This window comes from Nicotiana tabacum, chromosome 11, assembly GCF_000715075.1.
Source record: "Nicotiana tabacum cultivar K326 chromosome 11, ASM71507v2, whole genome shotgun sequence".
Taxonomy (NCBI): domain Eukaryota; kingdom Viridiplantae; phylum Streptophyta; class Magnoliopsida; order Solanales; family Solanaceae; genus Nicotiana; species Nicotiana tabacum.
Window position 1 is genome coordinate 79,714,207 of NC_134090.1, and position 21,423 is coordinate 79,735,629.

Sequence of the window (21,423 nt, forward strand, 5' to 3'; positions counted from 1 at the left end):
GTTTGACACTCAAAATCATCTTGTTTCAGCTACCATAACTATACAAAATTTCATCCGGTGACATTTTTCTACCGATAAGAAATTCAACTATTATCCTAATGAAGACACTACTGCATATGTTGTGGAAGGAGATGAGTCTTCTGGTATTTCTTTAGAAATACAAGGCAAGTCTTCTACTAATATGGAGGCATTGTGTGATAGAATTAGAGCTGAAATTACTGGGAAAGATTATCATGTGTGAGTGACTTTACTTATGATGGATGGTTATCAATAGTAATTAGTGGAATAGACTTCTAATTCATACTAAATGATGTATTTTGATTACATAAATCATCATGTAAACAATAAGTAATTATCTGGATAATATTACATGCTTTGTGAGTAACTATATATGTTATATTGATTTGAATTTTTAATATGTATGTTTACATTATATTTTAATTAAATAAACTAAAAAATAATAAAAGTCTTTTACGTTAGATATTTAAGTTTATTTTTCTCTTTAAAATAATTATAATACATTGGTATTATCCTTTTTGGTAATTTGACACTTAAAGTACTTTTTAGAAAGATTAGCCAAACACAATTTATTTCTTACATGTTGCAAAAAGCACTTTTAAATGAATTAGCCAAACACAAACTGTTTTTTTTTTTCCAAAAATACTTTTGGATAAACCACTTCTAAAAAAGTACTTTTTAAAATAAGTAGTTTTCAAAAAAGTAGTTTTCAAAATAGCTTGTTTGGCCAAGTTTTTATTTTTTTGGCCAAAAGCACTTTTGACCAAAAATTAAGGTGTTTGGCTAATATCCCATTTGGCCAAGCTGCAAAAATCAGCTTATTTTGAGAAGTATTTTTTTCAAAAGTGCTTTTCTCAAAAGTACTTTTGGTGAGAAGCAGTTTGTGTTTGGCTAATTAGTTTGAAAAGCACTTCTGAGCAGCAATTAGTGTTTGGCCAAGTTTTAAAAAACTGCTTTTAAGTGTATTTTTCTCAAAAATGCTTATCAAAAAAATGCTTTTGGAGAGAATCTACTTTTTTCTGATTCTCCAAAACTGCTTCTGCTTCTCCTCAAAAGCATTTTTTTCCTTCCAAAAGCTTGGCCAAACACTTCAATTTTTGGCCAAAAAGAAGCTTGGTCAAACAGGCTATAAGCTTTTGGAAGGAAAAAAAAGTGCTTTTGAGGAGAAACAGAAGCAGTTTTGGTTAAGCAGAAAAAAGTAGATTTTCTCTGAAAGTATTTTTCTAAGAAGTACTTTTGAGAAAAATACACTTGAAAATAGTTTTTTAAAGCTTGGCCAAATACGCGTAGAAATGTTTTTCAACTTAATTAGGGAAACGCCGCTTCTCACCGATAAAACCACTTCTAAAAATAAACTTGACCAAACAAGGAATAAGTAGCTCCCCTCTGAACAAACTGTAAAGCTGTAGGGTTTAGGGTTTAGTCTTAAGCTTCCGCTCTAGTTGAATTGCTGCAACAATGGAAGACGAAGAAAATAAGGGAGCAGGAACAACAATGCCTCTGTCTCAGTTCGACAATAAACTCTCCCAGGAGGCTAAACTCAAACACTTTCTTCGCAACTTAACCTCTACAGACTTGCAGCTATGTTCCGATGCTTCAAAGGAGTTCCTCAAGCTTCTCAAATCCGATTCTGGACCCGAATTTCTCAGCCTGTACATTCAGAATTCATCCAAGTGTATCGAACTCGAACAAGCTTGGGAGCTCCGAAAAGGCAAAACTGGACTTTACTATGTTTTCAATTTAATTTCTGGAATTCTCAATCATTCTTACGGGAAAAACAGAGCTGAAAAAGACCCGAAAGTTGCTTTAGTTGTCAATGCGTTGGATAAGTTTGCTAAATCGATAGTGGAAAAGAGAATGAATGATTTGTATAGGGAATTGAACAGTAAAGAAGCAAAGCGCCAACGCGCTGCCCTTTTTCTGTTGGCTTCTATAGTTAGGCGTAGTTCATGGATGGCGTGGGAAGTGGCCAAGTGTTTTGACTTTAAAATCCCTGTATTTGGGAAACTAGCTGAATGGAAAGTTAAGAAAATTGAAGCGAATAAGAAGAAGCACCATTCGACGAGGAAGGCTTTTGTTGGTTTTGCTATATCTTTTTTGGAGGTAGGGAATGCCAGGTTGTTGAGAGGTGTGTTGCAGCAGAAGGATATGTATTCTGGTGTGCTTCGCGGGTTGGGTAATGATGATGAGGATACTGTGGTTTATGTTTTGTCCACTTTGTGCGATAGGGTTCTTGTTCCTGATTCACTGGTGCCCACCGGGCTTAGAAGTGTGCTTTTCGGGAGTGTAACTTTGGAGCAGCTCGCCAGCATTTCGGGACGAGAGGGTGGAGGATTGGCTGCAGAGTTAGCTCATGAACTATTATATATGGTGTGTACTGATCCTTCTAATGGATTGATGCCAGATTTGAAGAGGGTGCCTAGTCCATTGAGAGGAAACCCGAAAAGACTATTGGGCCTTATGAAGAAGTTAAAAGCTGCAGAGGTTGAGAACCACAGAAACCTGCTTTTGGCAATTGTTAAGGGGAAGTCGTCTTTTGGTTCAACTTATTTGGATGAGTTCCCTTACAATCTTGAAGACCCTTCGTCTCGTAACTGGTTAGAAAATATTGCTTATTAGAGTTTATTTTTGAATATCAGTATTGTTGTCTCTCCATTGTGACTCAATTACTTGCAGGTTTGCTTCAGTTTCTTTGGCAGCAAATGTGCTCTCCTCTGTTGGTGACGGACTTGTCTTTGGATTTATTGGATCTCAAACCCAGGAGCCGCCAACTCTTAACAGCCCAGAGGTGCAAAATATCACGAAGTGCATTGGATCACGATCCTTCTCTCGGCTGGTGATTAATAAAGGGTTACTTCATTCTGATCCTCTAGCAAAACATGGAACTTTGAAGCTCGTGTTGGAGGTTCTGAAATTGTTGGAGTTACTAATTGGTGCATTAAACAGTGTATCCTCTTCCCAAGGTCAAATGATCCACAAATGGGAATCCCTCAAGCAAGATATCTGGAATGCAGTTCGAATTTTTCTCCCCGATCCTCAAGTTCTGTTCTCATTACTCTCTTCACTGAATGAATTTTACAGAGGTCTGGAGCAATGCTCAAAAAGACCCGCAGATTCTGAAATAGGAGATAAGATGAACAGTAGGAAGAAGCTGAAAATTGATGTTGCAAATGAAGATACAGACATTCTTGTTGGTGGGGTTAGTTACTCCCCTGATGCTGCTCTGGCCCTTGACGGTGAAGGAATCATAAATGAAGAAGACATGGATAATTCTAAAGATGAAGCTTATTTTTTAAAGCTTATAACAGAACTCTGGGGTTTGCATTCTTCTGCTTTGCCAGACTCTACTGTAAAAGAGGCAGAAGTGCTATTCTATTCCAAGTTGCTTAATGCTTTAACGGTATATTATGTGAGTTTCAAACTCTTGAATCCTTGTTGTGCTGGATTTTTGTGAAACAAACAGTGTTTGTGAAATTATAGAGGAAGCATTTGTTTGCATTTAGAGAAGTTAAAAACTTTTGCATGTAATAACTGATAAAAAAAATTGCATCTGAAAGCATGTTATCTGCAGTATCCCGTCCGTTTGACTCTGTATTAACTCTTGCTGCATTTGTGTTAAGTTAGTTCCCACATAAGCCACTCCAGTTGTTCCTCTATGTATTGATACTCCTTTAAAATATTCCATTTTCTTGGTGGATCAATCAGTGATTTGGAGCATGTGGTTTGAATTTAACGTTGTCAGTCTTATAAACTTTTAGCTTTACCTTATGTTCGTAGGTAGAACTTCAGATGCCCATGTTTTCAAGCCTATATATGGATGAAACTTTTTCCTGGATTTTTCTTTTATTCTTCTTATATGTTCTCTGAAACTGGAAATTCTCTGCTATTTAATATGATATATATCTAGTATTCTGATTTACTAATGTAAATCTGTTCACGCGAACTTAGTAGTTCCTAATTCGAATAGGAAAAAATAAATGGAGAAATCCTGATATGTATTGCTTACATTTTGGATGCTATTTTTCTTTCTTGCAGAAAACAATGCCTACTATGTTGGAAGGATTATTTGATTTCTTCAAAATTCTGCCGAACAACCCGCTAGCATTACCAACTATGTTGCAACAAGCTCTGTTATCTCTGCTCCAAGAACATGTTGGTTGGTCCTCTAAATGCGAAATTGCCTCAAGAGTTCACCCACAAATGTACAAGCATTTGCTTCCATTTCTGGAGTTGTCAATGTATTCACAAAACAGAGACATTAAAGATCAAGCATACAGTCTAGCGAAGGCATCGATGTATAGTACTGGTGCATTTGACCAAAACCCAAAGGAAATTTGTTCATGGTTCTTCTTTATTCCTGGGTATAGAAAAGACGACATGCTTGGAGGAGCAGTAGGGTGTGATATCTACAAAAAATTGTCCTCACCTATTCTTCTTTTCCTACGTGATGCTGTAATTGAGACTGGCAATAAGTTATTCTATTATTTGAATCTCTTAAGGTCTTCTTTGAGTAGCATACCAGGCGCTAAAGGTAGTTGAAATTTCATACAATGTTCTTGGTCTTCTTTTTCTTTTCCTCAAAAAAGATGGGTTTTAACTTTTACCTTTTCTTTTTTGTAGTGATTATATTTTCCATGTGACTTGACAAATATTGGATATGTCGTATTATTTTTTTTCCTTTTGTTCTCTGATTTTTTGTGGAGTGGGGTGGGGGCTGTGACCGTTATTCTACTTGTTCACTGGATAAAGCACTCATCATTTTACTCATTCTTGATCTACTATTTCAGTTTTTAGTGGATTCATAGTGCATCATGACCGTGCTTCAATTGGAACTTTGACTTTTCCGCCGACATTTAATTGGTCTATCTTATTTCTGATAAATGAAATAGTTAACCAAATGGCTTGCAAAATCTTTTAAAACCTGCCAAAGTACCACAAACTCGAAAGGAAGAACTTAACAGTATGCTGAAAAGACTACTTGCGGTATTCTGACAGTTATGTGACACTTCTTGCAGATGCATCTCCTGATTTCAGCGCTTTCACTATTTGCATCTTGGATAAGTGCCTAACATTGGTAACTGCTGAATCTGGTGCTTTTTCTGCATCCGAGAAGTCAATGGTTTCATTATACATGTGCAATACCTTAAAGTATCTCCTGGAGACTCAGGTAATATCTGTCCTTACATTTATGTATTTTTTTTTTTTTGCAATTTGAATTGATCGTACTAGGTGCTTTCCGCTCTTGACAGTGTCTATCTTTCCTGAACTTTGTTAGGTGGATCCATTACTTTTATCTTCAATAATTGATTTGAAGCTCTCTGAGAGACTTGAAGCTGCTTATGAGTTGGATGATTCTCAATGTCTCTATGAGTGGAGGCCATTCAAGAGTTTACTACATTTGTCTCGGAGAATTTTGCAGAAAACTTGCAGAATATCTTCCAACTGCAACGAAGTTGTGTATACTGACAGTTCTTTTACCCGTACAGTTGGTGAAGTCCAAAGATTGCTGAAGAGTGAGTCGGATGGTAGTCTGCTTGGAGTAACCATTGGGTTTTGCTTTTCATTGGCATGCACAAGACCAGCTGAGATAATACAGAATTTCCCTTTAATCATGTCTGTCTCAAATAAATTGCTTGGGGTCCCTCTCTCATTGTTGATGCAACTATGTTTCTCAGAACCTAGTCTCCTTAATGATGCTTCTAAGAGATGGCGAGAAATCTTCTTCACGGGTCTGGATAGGGCCGTAACTGGATTAAGTGGTGGGAGAACAATGGACTGCAGTGTCATCAGTTCAATGGATAACAAGTCTAACACATTTTCTGTATTTTTGGACCGTGCACCTTTTTATATTCTCTTCCCAGCAATTCTGGATATTGATGGATTGGATTTGTCTAATCAATCAGGATTGCAAAACTTGCTTATGGCAAAGCTTTATGAGGAGACATCTGATCATCTTCTTTCCATTTTCCGCTATTTACTCTTTTGGTTGAATCAAGCTCAATTATCATATAGAAATGAGCATTTCGAGGGGTTTGAAAAGCTTTCTGAAGCTTGCTTCCTTCTCCTAAGCCGCATGTTGAAAGAATTGGTGGTTGAAAAATTTAATTCTTGCAGTTTAGACACCTTTACTCCTTTCACAATTCACTTTGTTAAAGAGTTGGTTGTAACTATCCTTGATCACCCTGCTGTGGCAGCAGTGCTGGAGTGCCCATCCCCTGTTAAAAGTGATTTTGCATGTGGAATAATTATGGACAGTGTAAACCAGTTTGTTGAATCAGCTAAACTGGAAGTCAGCAAGATGGATCATCATGTGCATAATTTGTTAAAAGCAACTTCTGAGCTCTGGTTGTCTTTCTGCCATGGCCAAGGCTCCTCATCTGAAGTTTATCATGCTAATAAACATGTTATAAGTTCATTCAAGAATGTGGTAAATAAACTGGTTATGACATTTAAGCAGAAGATGAATGAATGCATGAAGTCGAAGAACGTAATACCTTTAGTTCCTACATTATGTGCTCTACACAATTTGATTCATTTCATATCTCCCTTTGAGATGCTTGAACTGGTCCATTGGATGCTATCTGCAATTGACCATGAGGATCGTTCTGTTTGGTTGACTTCAGTGCTCTGTGTTGGATTACACATTGCTGGTTCTGCATTTAGTCATCTGGCAGCAAACATGCAGCAGACACATGAAAAAATGCCTTTTTGTTTGTTTTGGGGAATTCAACAGGAACAATTTGATGTCATCCTCTATGAGAAAATCTTTTCGCAAGTATACGAAATTGCCACTCGTTTTGAACTTGATGTTGCTGATATGTGTCTGCTCAAAGCTGTAAAAGTTGTGAAAACACATAAAGCTATCCAGAAGCCAAGCCATCCTTTTCTTAAGATTACATGTCGAGCTGTGGCTAACACTCATGTCAATATCCTTTCTCATTGCATGCTCAAAATAACCCAAAGAAAAGCTGAAATCTTGTTTCTTGTTGCTGATATAAGCCCCCTGCATCTATCAGTATTTGGAAAGTTATTTTCAGACATGATGAATAAGTACGTGGCAGTCAAGTCTTGTGCAGTACAGCAAATTTGTGGTTTTTCTGATGAGGAGTTGTTGATGCTTCTTCCCACTGTCATCCTGTACTTGAATTCAATTCCTTCTAAGTTTGGGGGCCAACTTTGCATGCTTCATGAGAATATAGTTTCTTTTTATTGGGGAATACTCAAGCAAGCTTTCTCTATCTGGAAGAGCTACGTTTCCAGGGAGATATTTCAGGTAGAATGTTGTGAAAATCTATCAATGGAAGATTCTCTGAATCTTATCTCAGGTAGTCTTCTTACAAATACTGTTCTTGTAGTTCAACTTTTCTTTGAATTGCGAGGTGATTTGGTGAACGTGAAAAAGCGCTTGAGTATATTCAATTCTGTCTGCTCAAGTGAATATAGTGATCTTCTGGGGTTTGATCTCACTCAAGATGGTGCTTATTCAGTTGAGGAGTCCTTGAATGTTGTCAACAGGACTGTTGCAAAAATACGTTTGTGTAGGGCACTTTTATTCTCCGAGAAGAGGAAGTTTCCATCTGTGCTGAAGAGAGACACAGAATTGATTCCTTCAGAAGATTGCTCCATTTTAGACTTAGCAAGAATCCGGCTTCTGAACTTGTTGGTTCAAACGTGGCAGCTTATTGTCAAGAGATGTTCTGTGAACGTTGTTGACTTCTCGCAAATTGAAATTGGAAGCTGTTCCTTGTTTAGATATCTGGAAGTATATATTCTGAGAAATTTAATGGAAATAACAATGGAGATGCATGATTGTCTTCTGAATTTGGCTTCTCTTCCATTTATAGAGCAACTTGCTAAGTCATCTCTTTTGCATAGGTTTTACGATCCTATGACACTGCGGATGCTCCGAGCTATTATCTCATCGGTATCTGAGGGGAAGTTCTCTTGCATTTCAATTATTCAACTGTTGCTTGCACATTCGCAATTTGCAGCTACAATCCAGTCTTCTCACATCTCAGCTGGTCATTCTCACTTTGGGTTGATATTTACTCCTTTGCCGAGCATCATGAGATCGTATGTTCCATGTATTGATCAAGATGCCCTTGATCTAAAAGATAATTTTAAACTATCTGAAGAATGTGCCCGGCAGTTGGAACTTGTTAAGTTGCTTAAGTTGCTTTTCCAGATCAGGGCTCAGCAAAGTGATATTGATAATGTAAAAGACATTGGAATAAATTTGAGGGAATTGGTCTTTTTACTATTATCTTCTTATGGTGCGAGTATGAGTGCGGTTGACTTGGAGATATACAGCTTAATGGATGAAATCAAGTCGACTAATGACTTGGATGAAGGAAGTATGGCTAAATTGGATTTCCTATGGGGTAGTGCTCTGCTGAAAGTCAGAAAAGAAAATAAACTGGTGCAGACTATCTCTCATAATTTGAGCGAAGCTGAAGCAGTTGATGACTGCCGCAGAATCCACTTCAGAGAAAACATTCCTATTGACCCCAAAGTTTGTGCAACTACTGTGCTTTATTTCCCATATGATAGAACAGTTGGTGCGGGGATTCTCAGAAAACCTGAAACGGATAATCCTGACGTTAGATATGCGGTACTCCTATTATAGATAGTTTTGTTTTTTCATAATCTTTGATTTTTCTTTCAATTTTCAGAGAGCAAGGAATAATGGATATTTTCTGTAGTTTCTCCCAGATCTGTCTAATTCTAAACTTCGGAAATATCTGCAGGTGCATTACACAGATGTTGAGAAAATCTGCGTGTATGATCCCATTTTTATCTTGCGCTTCTCAGTTCATTGTCTTTCTATGGGTTTTATTGAGCCCTTGGAGTTTGCTAGCTTAGGCTTGCTTGCGATTAGTGCTGTCAGTATATCTTCACCTGATGATGACATGAGGAAATTAGGTTACGAGGTTCTTGGAAGATTCAAGAGTGCACTGGAGGTACCTTCTTTTTTATCACTAAATATTTTTTTTTTGATAGCAAAAAGTAGTCAGGCACTAAGCTAGCGCTGAACTACACAAGTTGAGAGGACCTCCTGTACAAAAAAGAAAAAGGAGTGTCTCCCTGTACGAAATTACTCCTCTAATGAGCTAATAAAGTCAGTCATTCCCATTTCATCATATATCATGTAGATTACATGAAACTTCCAGTAGCCGTAAACACCTATGCTTCAAGGTCTGAATTGACCTGTTCTTTCCATCAAAACACCATTCAATCCTCTCTTTCCAAAACAACCAACAAACACACGCAGGAATAGTAATCCACTTGTCTTACTAGGACAGCAGCATCTCCAGCACAGTAGGTTTTTTAACGATTGTGGAAAAATCACATTCTCTCCGGAAATGCTAAAAATAGCTCCCACATTTGTCTCGGTGGCCGACAATGTAAGAACGGGTGATTGCAGCATAACAAAAATAACATCTGCTACACAGAGGCAGACCCCTTCTCTGTAGATTACTTTGGGTGAGATTAGCTTCGTATGCAGCAACCCGCGTAAAACATGCTACTTTGTATGGTGCACTTGTCTTCTATATCATCATCCATGGCTATTGAGTAGGACTACCACACACATTACTTAACCATTTATAGCATGAACCTACAGATAACGTCCCATTGCCTTGTCTTCTCCACCTAAGTGAACCAGTAGTCTCTGAATTTATCTGGAATTGTTCTAGCCTTTGTATTAGCTGAGCAAGCCTGTTCACCTCCCCGTCAAAACATGGCCTTCTAAAATTAAGGTTCCAAGCATTTTCACTTACTTAACCATTTATAGCATGAACCTACAGATAACGTCCCATTGCCTTGTCTTCTCCACCTAAGTGAACCAGTAGTCTCTGAATTTATCTGGAATTGTTCTAGCCTTTGTATTAGCTGAGCAAGCCTGTTCACCTCCCCGTCAAAACATGGCCTTCTAAAATTAAGGTTCCAAGCATTTTCACTTCGGCTCTGGCCAATTGTGGCTTCTGTATCCATCACCAAATTATCTAAATCTAGAAATTCAATTTTGAGGGGAGTATGGTCCAGCCAAGAATCATGCCAGAATTTTTTGCTTCTTCCATTCCCCGCTCTAAGCACAATGTTTGTTTCAAAGGGTGGCAAGAGGTTGTGTATATGCCTCCATACCCCATCGCCATGTGGGGAGCTCACAAAATTAGTTCTCCAGATCATGTTCTTCCCATATTTGCAAGCTATCACCTCTTTCCACAGCCCCATCTCTTCTCTGTCGAACCTCCATAACCACTTCATTAGCAAACTGTTATTATGGTTCTTTAAGTTCCTGATGCCCAATCCTCCTTCAATACCTCCATTTCTCTTATCCAAGGTCACTCTGTCCCATTTAATAAGATGAACAGATCTTCTATTTTGTTGCCTTCCCATAGAAAATTTCTTCTCAATCTATCCATGGATAGCTCGACCTTCCTTGGAATAGGAAATGGCGACATTAAGTAGGTGGGCAGTGAATCCAGGACGCTATTGATCAATGTGACTCTCCCTCCCAAAGAAAGATACAGTCTTTTCCAACATGCTAGTGTTTTCTCAAACCTTTCAATGGTGCTTTGTCAAGTATTGGTGGCTTTAAACTGTCCCCAAAGGCATATCGAGGTAAGTGGTGGGTAGCCTTCCACCTCGGCACCCCAAATTCTCTGCTAGCCATTGCACATTTTGAACAATGTTGAGAGGGAAAGCGTACTCTTTCCCAGATTAATCCTTAACCCGGCAGCTGCTTCAAAAATTAGTAAAATTACCCTTAAGTATCTTAACTGGCATCCATGGGCATGCACTGGAGTTACCTATTGTTGTCATCATGGTCTGTTGTTAGTGCTCTTAATATTTTGTGGATAGTGATGGTAAGTTTTCTTATTGAAAGATGGAGCTACATTTATCTGTAAAGTGTTTTAAGGTGGGAGGAATTCTTTTTATTGAATTCAACCTCGATGGATTATTTCAAACTTCAGACGTTGTTATGAGAATTATTGCAAGTTGAAGTATGATTTCAGATTTCAAAGTCAAATTGTCACAATAATGCTTTAGTTTGTGTGGCTAATGGCATTAACAATACATAGATTTTCAGTATAGATGTTGAAAATGTTTGTTTAATTTTTTTGATAAGGTAAATTGTATTAGTCAAAAGGGAGAGAACTCCCGTATACAGGAATTATACCAAAAAGTAGAAAATTTACATCAGAACATGATTCTCTACAAAAGACGCCCAATCTTCTATACAAGTAGGGGCTATATGAGTGCACCAAAAAGCGATCAAAGATAAAAGACTATTTTTAAGATGTGAAAAAGGAGACTCAATCCCATCAAAAGCTCTCCTATTTCCTTAGACTCAATCCCATCAGAAGCTCTCCTATTTCTTTCCCCCCAAACTATCCACATGAGAGCTAACGGGGCGAACTTCCACGCCTTTTGCTTTCTTCTTCTGCGGAAACCGGCCCAGCTATATAACATTTCCTTTACAGTGCTTGGCATCACCCATTGAACACCAAAAAGATTCAGGATTGCCCTCCACAAAGCCGAAGACACAGGGCAATGCACAAAAAATGATCAACTTCTTCCCTTGAGCTTTTACACATGTAGCACCAACTAACAAGTGTAATTCCTCTCTTTCGCAGATTTTCAGCAGTCAAAATAACTCCCCTCGCCGCTGGCCATGCAAAAAAGCACACCTTCGTGGGTGCCTTAGGAATCCAGATCGAGGAGTATGGAAAAATGGCCTCCTCTCTCACCAACATACTCTGGTAAAAGGACTTTATGGGGAACAAACCATCGCCACGCAAACCCCATCTCCAAGAATCACAAAATGGCTGGGGCCTGTCTTGCCCATATAGCATTGTCAACAAATCTTAGAGCTCCGCAATCTCCCAAACTTGCATGTTCCTTCTAAATGAGAGGTCCCATACAACCCCCCCTCCCCTTCACGCTCCTTACGAATCTGTTGGACCATCAATTCCTTCTGGTTTGGAACTCTGAAGACGTGGAGGAAGGAGACCCTCAGAGTATTCTCTCCACACCACCTATGATTTTTTTTTTTGTTTTGAAAAGGTAACATTTGTATATAAATAATAAGACTACACAGAAGCTGTGGAGTCATTCATAATTACAAGGTGAAGCGTAGGAGAAGCTCTCCTAATCCTTTTTCTTCTCATAAGGATTCTAATACATTAAAAATAGATTCATGGTTTTCTAAGTATTCTCCTTTACACCAAAAGTAAAAAAGAACTAAACAATTCATCTTCATCTTTTGGACATTGCTGGATCTATCTTCAAAGGATCTTCGGTTTCTTTCTTTCCAAATTGTCCACTAGATGCAAGCAGGGATAATCTTCCATCTCTCTCTATGACCGAGAAGGTTGCCTTCTATGTTCCAGCAAGCTAGGACTTCAAGAATTCTTCTTGGCATAACCCACAAGAATCCCCTCAAGTTGATGAACATCCTCCATATGTGTGAAGTAACCCTACAGTGCAAAAAAAGATGACTGATTGTCTCTGCCTCCTCTCCGCATAAGTAGCATCTAGAACGAAGTTGGTATCCTCTCTTGACCAAGTTATCCTGGGTTAGGACTTCCTCCTTTGTCAACAGCCATGTAAAACAGACCACTTTATAAGGAATTTTAACCTTCCAAATCAGTTTCCATGGCCAACAACCAACCTTATTATTTGAAATATTGAATTCCCTATATGCTGTTTTGACTGAGAACTTTCCTTTGCTATTCCCTTGACATGTAACACCATCTTTAGCATTGGAGGTCCCTTTGAATTGTTCCAAGATCTTGTAGAACTCTGATGTCACGACCCAAACTGAAGGGCCATGACTAGCACCCGACCACACTTGCCGAGCACCAACGTACATTTCATCTAACCTTCATTATTATCTTTTAAGGCTAAAGAGATCAATATAAATGGTAGACCTAGATCATGGACAACCAACAATAAAATATGACGGCATGAACATACATAGCAGGGGATGACCAGACAATCAAGAAACTACATATAAGGTATGAGCTACCACGCTACTATGAAAGACTATACAACAAAAACTAGCCGACAAGGCATACCAAACTATACATGAGCCGACACTTGTCTATGAGCCTCTAAAAGAACATAAGTGTTGCAACATAGCCGGAACAGGGCCCCGACATACCCATAATGTCTATAACAAAAATTGCATACCAAGACCAAGGCAAGTCCGGAGAAGGGATCTCGCCAATCACCGCTGAACTGGATAGTCTACTGTGGTGGGGGAGCTGCACCTGTCTGTCTATCAGGACCTGCAGCACGACATGCAACGTCCACAAATAAAAGGACGTCAGTACGAATAAAGTACCGAGTATGTAAGGCAAGGAACCATAAATACGATCAGTAATGTAAGCAAGGATAAAGAATATACCACCTGTAACATCTTAGTACCTCTGAGGGCTACTTACATGAAATGGATGATACATATGTATAAATACATAAACCTTTAAAGCATTCGCCTCTGTGGGCATCATCATCATCATATCGTACCCGGCCATAATAGGCTCGGTAGAATCGTACCCGGCCACGTGGAGCTCGGTAAAACCCAACTGATCAGTGGTTGCACAATAGGTGCCGTACCCGGCCAACTATAGCGTGGCTCGGTAGAGTAAAATAGATACATATATATAATGCATGCTCGACTCATGGAATCACATTCTAAACCTTTCGGAGTGACGTAAGGTCGGTATCCTCTGTACACGTTATTAGGACTAACTCTTCACTATGAACCTTATAAGAATCAGGAAGTACCAACAACATTGATAACATAAGAATAAGAGAAGCAACATTAACATCAATCGTTCCATAAGAGGGAAAACAATGTAAGTACTGCTAGCTTCTAAGAGTAGAGTATCTTGGAAGATCGTTCATTACATTATGTACAATCGGAGTCGTGCAAAAGAAGGAAAGGGATAGCCTCACATACCTTGTATATACTTCCTCAATCTCAAGCTATGCAATTGTCAAAACTCCTTAGTCTACAATAAGAGAAACGATACTATCGTTATCATTTAAGCGTCATAACTATTATGTATCGACCACAACCTATTTTACGATGAAACGGACAACACCTCCCCTATATATATGACCTCACACCATTCAAAATAGTCACCAAACAGCCCAAACAACATCAATAATAAACATATTGAGCCTCCCAATATAGTTCACACACAGCCTAATCACTCCATACATACGACGACCACCATAGTCGTGTCAAACAATCTGGAAATGTTACGAATAACTATCAGCCCATAACCCTACATATATATGGTGTTTCCCCACACCCTTCCTCCTCCAAAACTCCACAAGATAGTAGTAAAATACGCAGCCCAACAACAACGCAAAACAGTCCACAAAACAATAACATTACTACCAAACCTTTCGATATATATCTCACAAGTTCTAGCTTCAATGGCTTAGCCGCAACTTGGATAATCTTAAATACATATAGAGTAAGAGGTTCCTTACCTTTATACAGAAAGAACAACTCCAATTTGACCTTAAATTTCCATGAAATATCCCTCCAATGCTGCCACACAACAAAAAAACGAAACTAGCGATCAATTAGTGTTTTTCGGCACTAGAATCACTTTAGAAGGCTTGAAATCACCTAAGATTGATATTAAGAACATGAGGGAGTATTTACAGAACATAAACCCTTTAAAACAACCTCCCACACGGGCTGGAACGACACAAAAATGAGCAACAACAAGAAGAACAAGAGACTTACTAGCGCCACGGAATTCCCGACACTTGATTTGTGTTGTTTGCCCTTTTTTGGGTCTTGAATCTTGAGAGAACCTTGAGAGGATGTTCCTAGGGTTCTAAGGTCTGAAAATAGTGAAAAGAAATGACTTAAAACGGGTTGTAGTCATCCTATATAGGTCCAAATATCTTAAACCGACTTAGTGGGCAGAGGTGCTTGGCGCAGTCTCGCGAAAACGTGAATATCTCTCTACTCCGAGATCGTATCGATGAACGGTTTAATGCGTTGGAAACTAGACTCATAGATCTTTAATTTGGTGGGTAGATCACCCCGTAATTCCTTGTAAATTATGAGAAAAGATTAGAAACATTTGACCTAATGTTTAAGTAAAATTATGAACCTAAGTTGCGACAACTTTTGTCGACTTTTGTTTCATAACTCGTTTGACTTCAAGACTTATGATACGGATATTATATGATTAAAATACCTTAATAAATGACCTCTTGAGTGTATTAAGCACCGCTAGATTACCTGAAAATACGAGTTACAACACCCTTGATTCGTTTAACTTCTAATACTGGTTAATCACCCTTATACACTCTTGTATCACTTAAGACCAATAGGATTGACTTCTTATAATCTCAAAGATAATTCCTTCTTGGATTTATGTTAACTAATATATGGCATGAACTAACACATGTGGATATGGGTTGTAACACCCTCCCCCCCTTAGGAACATTCGTCCTCGAATGTAAGGGTTTATGGGGAGTTTAAATCATCGTGGATTCCAATGGAAATTTCCGATCAATTTTCCCCTATAAAATGGTCACTAGCAAAACTTGCAAGTAATTAAGCCCAACATATGGTTTCACAAGTCTACACAAAGCATTATGCGTATTTACATTATCTACATATCATCATTTTGTATTAAGGAGGAGTATTCTCAAATTATTGCTTACCTCATAGAGCCGTTTCTTCTTCCAATGTATCCTGTCTTCCACCAGCATCCTTGTTATCTTCATTCTGGAATAAGTAAGGGTATTTTGACTTCATCTCCTTTTCTGCTTCCCATGTCATTTCTTCCATATTTTTGTTCCTCCACAATACTTTGACGGAAGCTACATCTTTTGTTCTCAGCTTGCGGACTTGCCGATCTAATATCGCCACTCGCACTTCTTCATATGATAGGTCCTCTGTAACTTGTACATCTTTGATAGGGACGACTCGAGAAGGGTCTCCAATACATTTTCTCAACATAGATACATGGAATACCGGGTGGACAAATTCCAATTCGGATGGCAATTCTAACTCATAAGCAACCTGTCCAATCCGTCGAAGAATTTTATACGGCCCGATATACCTTGGACTCAGCTTACCTTTCTTCCCAAAACGCATAATACCCTTCATTGGTGAGATCCTCAGGAAAACCCAATCACCAACCTCAAACTCTAGATCACGACGTCGGACATCAGAATAAGATTTTTGCCTGCTTTGTGCCGTCCTCAATCGCTCCTGTATCACTTTCACCTTCTCAATAGCTTGGTGAATCAAATCTGGCCCATATAATTCTGTTTCACCGACTTCGAACCATCCAACTGGTGATCTACATCTCCTCCCGTATAGTGCCTCGTATGGGGCCATTTTAATACTGGAATGATAGCTATTGTTATAGGCGAATTCTATGAGTGGAAGATGATCATCCCAATTCCCTTAAAATCTAGAACACATGCTCGTAGCATATCTTCCAGTGTCTGAATGGTACGTTCAGCCTGTCCGTCAGTCTGCGGATGAAATGCAGTGCTGAGATTTACTTGTGTGCCTAAACCCTTCTGGAAAGACCTCCAAAAGTTAGCCGTAAATTGAGCTCCTCGGTCTGATATAATAGATATGGGCACACCATGAAGCCTAACAATCTCCTTGATATACAACTTTGCATAATCTTCAGCCGCGTAAGTTGTCTTCACTGGCAGAAAATGGGCACATTTTGTAAGTCGATCAATTATCACCCAGATGGAGTCAAACTTATGATAAGAGCGAGGTAATCCAATAATGAAGTCCATATTAATCACCTCCCACTTCCAGGTCGGAATCTCTATATTTTGAAGCAATCCACCGGGTTTCTGATGTTCTATCTTTACTTGTTGACAATTGGGACACTGGGCTACAAATTCAGCAATAGACTTCTTCATATTATCCCACCAATACTGCTCCTTGACATCATGATACATCTTTGTCGAGCCGGGATGGATGGAATATCGGGATTCATGAATCTCATTCATAATCTTCTCTCGCAACCCTGCCACATTAGGCACACACAATCGGCTCTGGTATCTCAGTGCCCCATCTTTTCCGATCCTAAAAGCCATACTTTTACACTGTTGAATGCTTTCTCTTAATCGTACTAAGATAGGATCTTCATATTGTCGTGCTTTTACCTCGGCTACCAAAGATGATTCTGATGTATTCTGTACAGTAACACCTCCGTCATCAGAGTCTAACAATCTGATTCTCATATTGGCTAGCTGATGAAGCTCTTTAATCAACCCCCATCTACCTGCCTCAATATGTACTAAGCTCCCCATTGATTTACGGCTGAGAGCGTCTGCCACAACATTGGCTTTACCGGGGTGATACAATATCTCGACGTCGTAGTCTTTCAATAATTCAAGCCACCTACGCTGCCTCAAATTCAACTCTTTCTGCTTGAAGATGTATTGTAAACTCTTGTGATCTGTGTAGATGTCAACATGGACGCCGTATAAGTAGTGCCGCCATATCTTCAAAGCATATATTACTGCAGCCAATTCCAAATCATGGGTTGGATAATTCTTTTCATGCTTCTTCAATTGTCTTGATGCATAAGCAATCACATTCCCATGCTGCATCAATACGCACCCCAAACCTACACCTGAGGCATCACAATATACCACATAACCTTCTGTTCCTTCAGGAAGAGTGAGCACTGGTGCAGATGTCAATCGATTCTTCAACTCCTGAAAACTACGTTCACAAGTGTCAGACCACTGGAATTTGGTAGCTTTTTGTGTTAACTTAGTCAATGGTGATGATATAGAGGAAAATCCTTCTACAAACCGCCTATAATATCCTGCTAGCCCTAGGAAGCTGCGGACTTCTGATGGTGTTGTAGGTCTCGGCCAATTCTTTACTGCATCGATCTTCTGAGTGTCGACACTAATACCCTCATCAGATATCACATGGCCAAGGAATGCTACTGAGTTCAGCCAGAATTCACATTTGGAGAGCTTAGCATATAACTTACGATCCTGAAGCGTCTGTAATACTATCCGCAAGTGGCCCGCATGTTCCACCTCCGAACGAGAATACACTAGAATGTCATCAATGAATACAATCACGAACACATCAAGATAGGGCCTGAATATAGTATTCATGAGATCCATAAAAGCTGCTGGGGCATTTGTTAGCCCGAACGACATCACCAAGAACTCAAAGTGCCCATATCTTGTCCGGAAGGCCGTCTTTGGAATATCCTTCTCCCTAACCCTCACCTGATGATACCCTGAACGTAAATCAATCTTAGAGAAATACTTGGCACCCTGGAGTTGGTCAAACAGGTCATCAATTCTTGGAAGTGGATACTTGTTCTTTATAGTAGACTTATTCAACTGTCGATAGTCGATACACATCCGTAACGACCCGTCTTTCTTCCGCACGAATAGGACTGGTGCACCCCAGGTGAAGTGCTAGGCCTAATAAAGCCCTTATCCAGCAAGTCCTTCAACTGCACCTTCAACTCTCGCAACTCTGCCGGGGCCATTCTGTATGGAGGAATAGAGATCGGTTGAGTGTCAGGCAACACATCAATGCTAAACTCAATCTCCCTTTCAGGAGGAAGGCCCGGGAGTTCATCTGGGAAAACATCTGGGAATTCGTTAACCACAGGGATTGATTGTAAAGTAGGCGGTTTCGCCTCCGCATCCCTAACGCGAACGAGATGATAAATGTAACCTTTTGAGATCATTTTCCTTGCCTTAAGATAGGAAATAAACCTACCTTTCGGTGTAGCAATGTTCCCTTTCCATTCAATGACGGGTTCACCCGGAAATTGGAACCTAACCATCTTCGTACGACAGTCAACATTTGCATAGCATGAGGCCAACCAATCCATTCCCATTATCACATCAAAATCAACCATTTCTAACTCAAATAAATTTGCCGAGGTTTGACGACTACAAATCATCACAGTGCAACCTCTATATACCCTTCTAGCAATCACAGAATCTCCTATCGGAGTAGATACCGCGAGGGGTTTACTTATCAATTCAGGTTCAATGCCAAACTTATTAGCCACAAAGGGTGTAACATATGATAATGTAGATCCCGGATCAATCAGCGCATATACGTCATAAGAAAATACAGATATAATACCTGTAACAACATCTGGAGACGACTCGAGATCCTGTCGACCTACTAGAGCATAGGTTCGATTTTGAGCACCACTCGAACTCGGCACTGCACCTCTACCCCTACCACGACCTGTCGACTGCTGAAAACCCCGTGCTGGAGGTCGAACTGATGAGGAAGAACCAGACACAGATCCAGTCGGCTGAGCCATACCATCACCTCCTCTATTAGGACAATCCCGCATCATATGGCCAGGCTGCCCGCACGAATAACATGCATCAGAACCTCGACGACACAGTCCAAAGTGGGCCTTGCCGCACTGATCACAATGTGGTGTTGGGGGTCTCATCTGACTAGTATCCCTGTGATGTTGCGAGCCAGATGCCCGCGAACTCTGACCTGGACCAGAATAGGATCGATCATATCGAGGCCTCTGAAACTGTGGAGGAGCACTAGCTACAGGTGGCGCCGAACTCCTCGAAAACTGTGGCCTGATGCGGCCTCTGAAGTCATCAGAATACCCTGCAAATCTCGCCCTCTTATGCTGGCCTCTATCCTGCTCCCTAACTGCCCTCTGCTGGCGCTTACGATCCTCTAGGGTCTGGGCATAAGCTTGAATACGGGAAATATCCATGCCCTCCACCAAGGAGGCTGTCGTACACTCATTTATTAGATGTGGTCCCAACCCATTCACGAACATATGCACCCTATCACTCATCTCGGCCACCATATGGGGAGCATACCTTGCCAAAGAATCAAACTGCATACTGTACTCTCGCACACTCATATTACCTTGTCTAAGGTTCAAGAACTTATCAGCTCTAGCTCGTCGTATCTCAACTGGCAAGTAGTGACGAAGAAAGGCCTCAGAAAATTCCTTCCACACAGCTGGAGGAGGGTTCGGACCCCTGGATCTCTCCCAACTATCATACCAGAGAACTGCTAAATCCCGTAGCCGATAAGAAGCCAACTCTACTGACTCTGTATCACTAACATGCATAACCTGAAGTGTACGATGAACCTGGTCAATAAAAGTTTGTGGGTCCTCCTTGGGGTCTGATCCGGTAAACACTGGAGGGTCTAAATTAATAAAATCACGAACTCTTGTACTAACTGGTTTCTCAGCAGCACCTGTATTCTGCCTCTGAGCCTGAGCAGCTACCAAGCTAGTCAATAACTGCAAAGCACTCTGCATATCCTGGTCTGGAGTGCCAGACGGAGGAACTGGAGGCGCTGGGTGCCTTCTAATATCCTCTGGAGGAGATGGAGTAGATGAGGTATGAGAGGGCATCTCACTTTGAGCCTCACTTTGTCCTGCTCTGACTTGGGGCACCTGACTGGTACCCTCTCCCGCTGCTGTATCAAGCCGTCTACTAATCGTTTGCTTCCTAGTCGAAGGCATCACTGAAAAAAACAAGGTGAATATTAGAGACAAACACTTACGACTCAACTCTACGCACGATCTAGATTCAGGAAGAAGGTAACAACCCTAGATGTCATGTAGCCTCCTGATTATAAATGTGGCGCGCTACACCCATAATCAAGACTCTACTAGACACGGCTCATAGACAACCCCTAGGACAGACTTGCTCTGATACCAAGTTTGTCACGACCCAAACTGAAGGGCCATGACTAGCACCCGACCACACTTGCCGAGCACCAACGTACATTTCATCTAACCTTCATTATTATCTTTCAAGGCTAAAGAGATCAATATAAATGGTAGACCTAGATCATGGACAACCAGCAATAAAATATGACGACATGAACATACATAGCAGGGGATGACCAGACAATCAAGAAACTACATATAAGGTATGAGCTACCACGCTACTATGAAAGACTATACAACAAAAACTAGTCGACAAGGCATACCAAACTATACATGAGCCGACACTTGTCTATGAGCCTCTAAAAGAACATAAGTGTTGCAACATAGCCGGAACAGGGCCCCGACATACCCATAATGTCTATAACAAAAATTGCATACCAAGACCAAGGCAAGTCCGGAGAAGGGATCTCGCCAATCACCGCTGAACTGGACAGTCTACTGTGGTGGGGAAGCTGCACCTGCCTGTCTATCAGGACCTGCAGCACGACATGCAGCGTCCACAAATAAAAGGACGTCAGTACGAATAAAGTACTGAGTATATAAGGCAAGGAACCATAAATACGATCAGTAATGTAAGCAAGGATAAAGAATATACCACCTGTAACATCTTAGTACCTCTGAGGGCTACTTACATGAAATGCATGATACATATGTATAAATA

At 40.1% G+C, this 21,423-nt stretch overlaps 1 protein-coding gene across 8 annotated transcripts in view; it reads left to right on the forward strand.

Annotated features, from left to right (window-relative positions):
- Positions 1-1,358: 1,358 nt before the first annotated feature.
- Positions 1,359-21,423, forward strand: part of LOC107809215 (uncharacterized) — a 58,722-nt gene continuing 38,657 nt past the window's right edge. For 3 of the 8 annotated variants that reach the window (XR_012696617.1, XM_075225238.1, XM_075225239.1), the window contains exons 1-6: positions 1,359-2,615; positions 2,695-3,427; positions 4,054-4,549; positions 5,034-5,185; positions 5,294-8,629; positions 8,766-8,978. Coding sequence is in view for 5 of the 8 variants with exons in the window: in XM_075225238.1 (XP_075081339.1) it covers positions 1,477-2,615; positions 2,695-3,427; positions 4,054-4,549; positions 5,034-5,185; positions 5,294-8,629; positions 8,766-8,978 (6,069 nt within the window). In the remaining 3 variants the exon portion in view is untranslated. The remainder of the gene's footprint in view (positions 2,616-2,694; positions 3,428-4,053; positions 4,550-5,033; positions 5,186-5,293; positions 8,630-8,765; positions 8,979-21,423) is intronic. The other 5 variants (XR_012696616.1, XM_075225236.1, XM_075225237.1 and 2 more) reach the window with 3 other exon arrangements.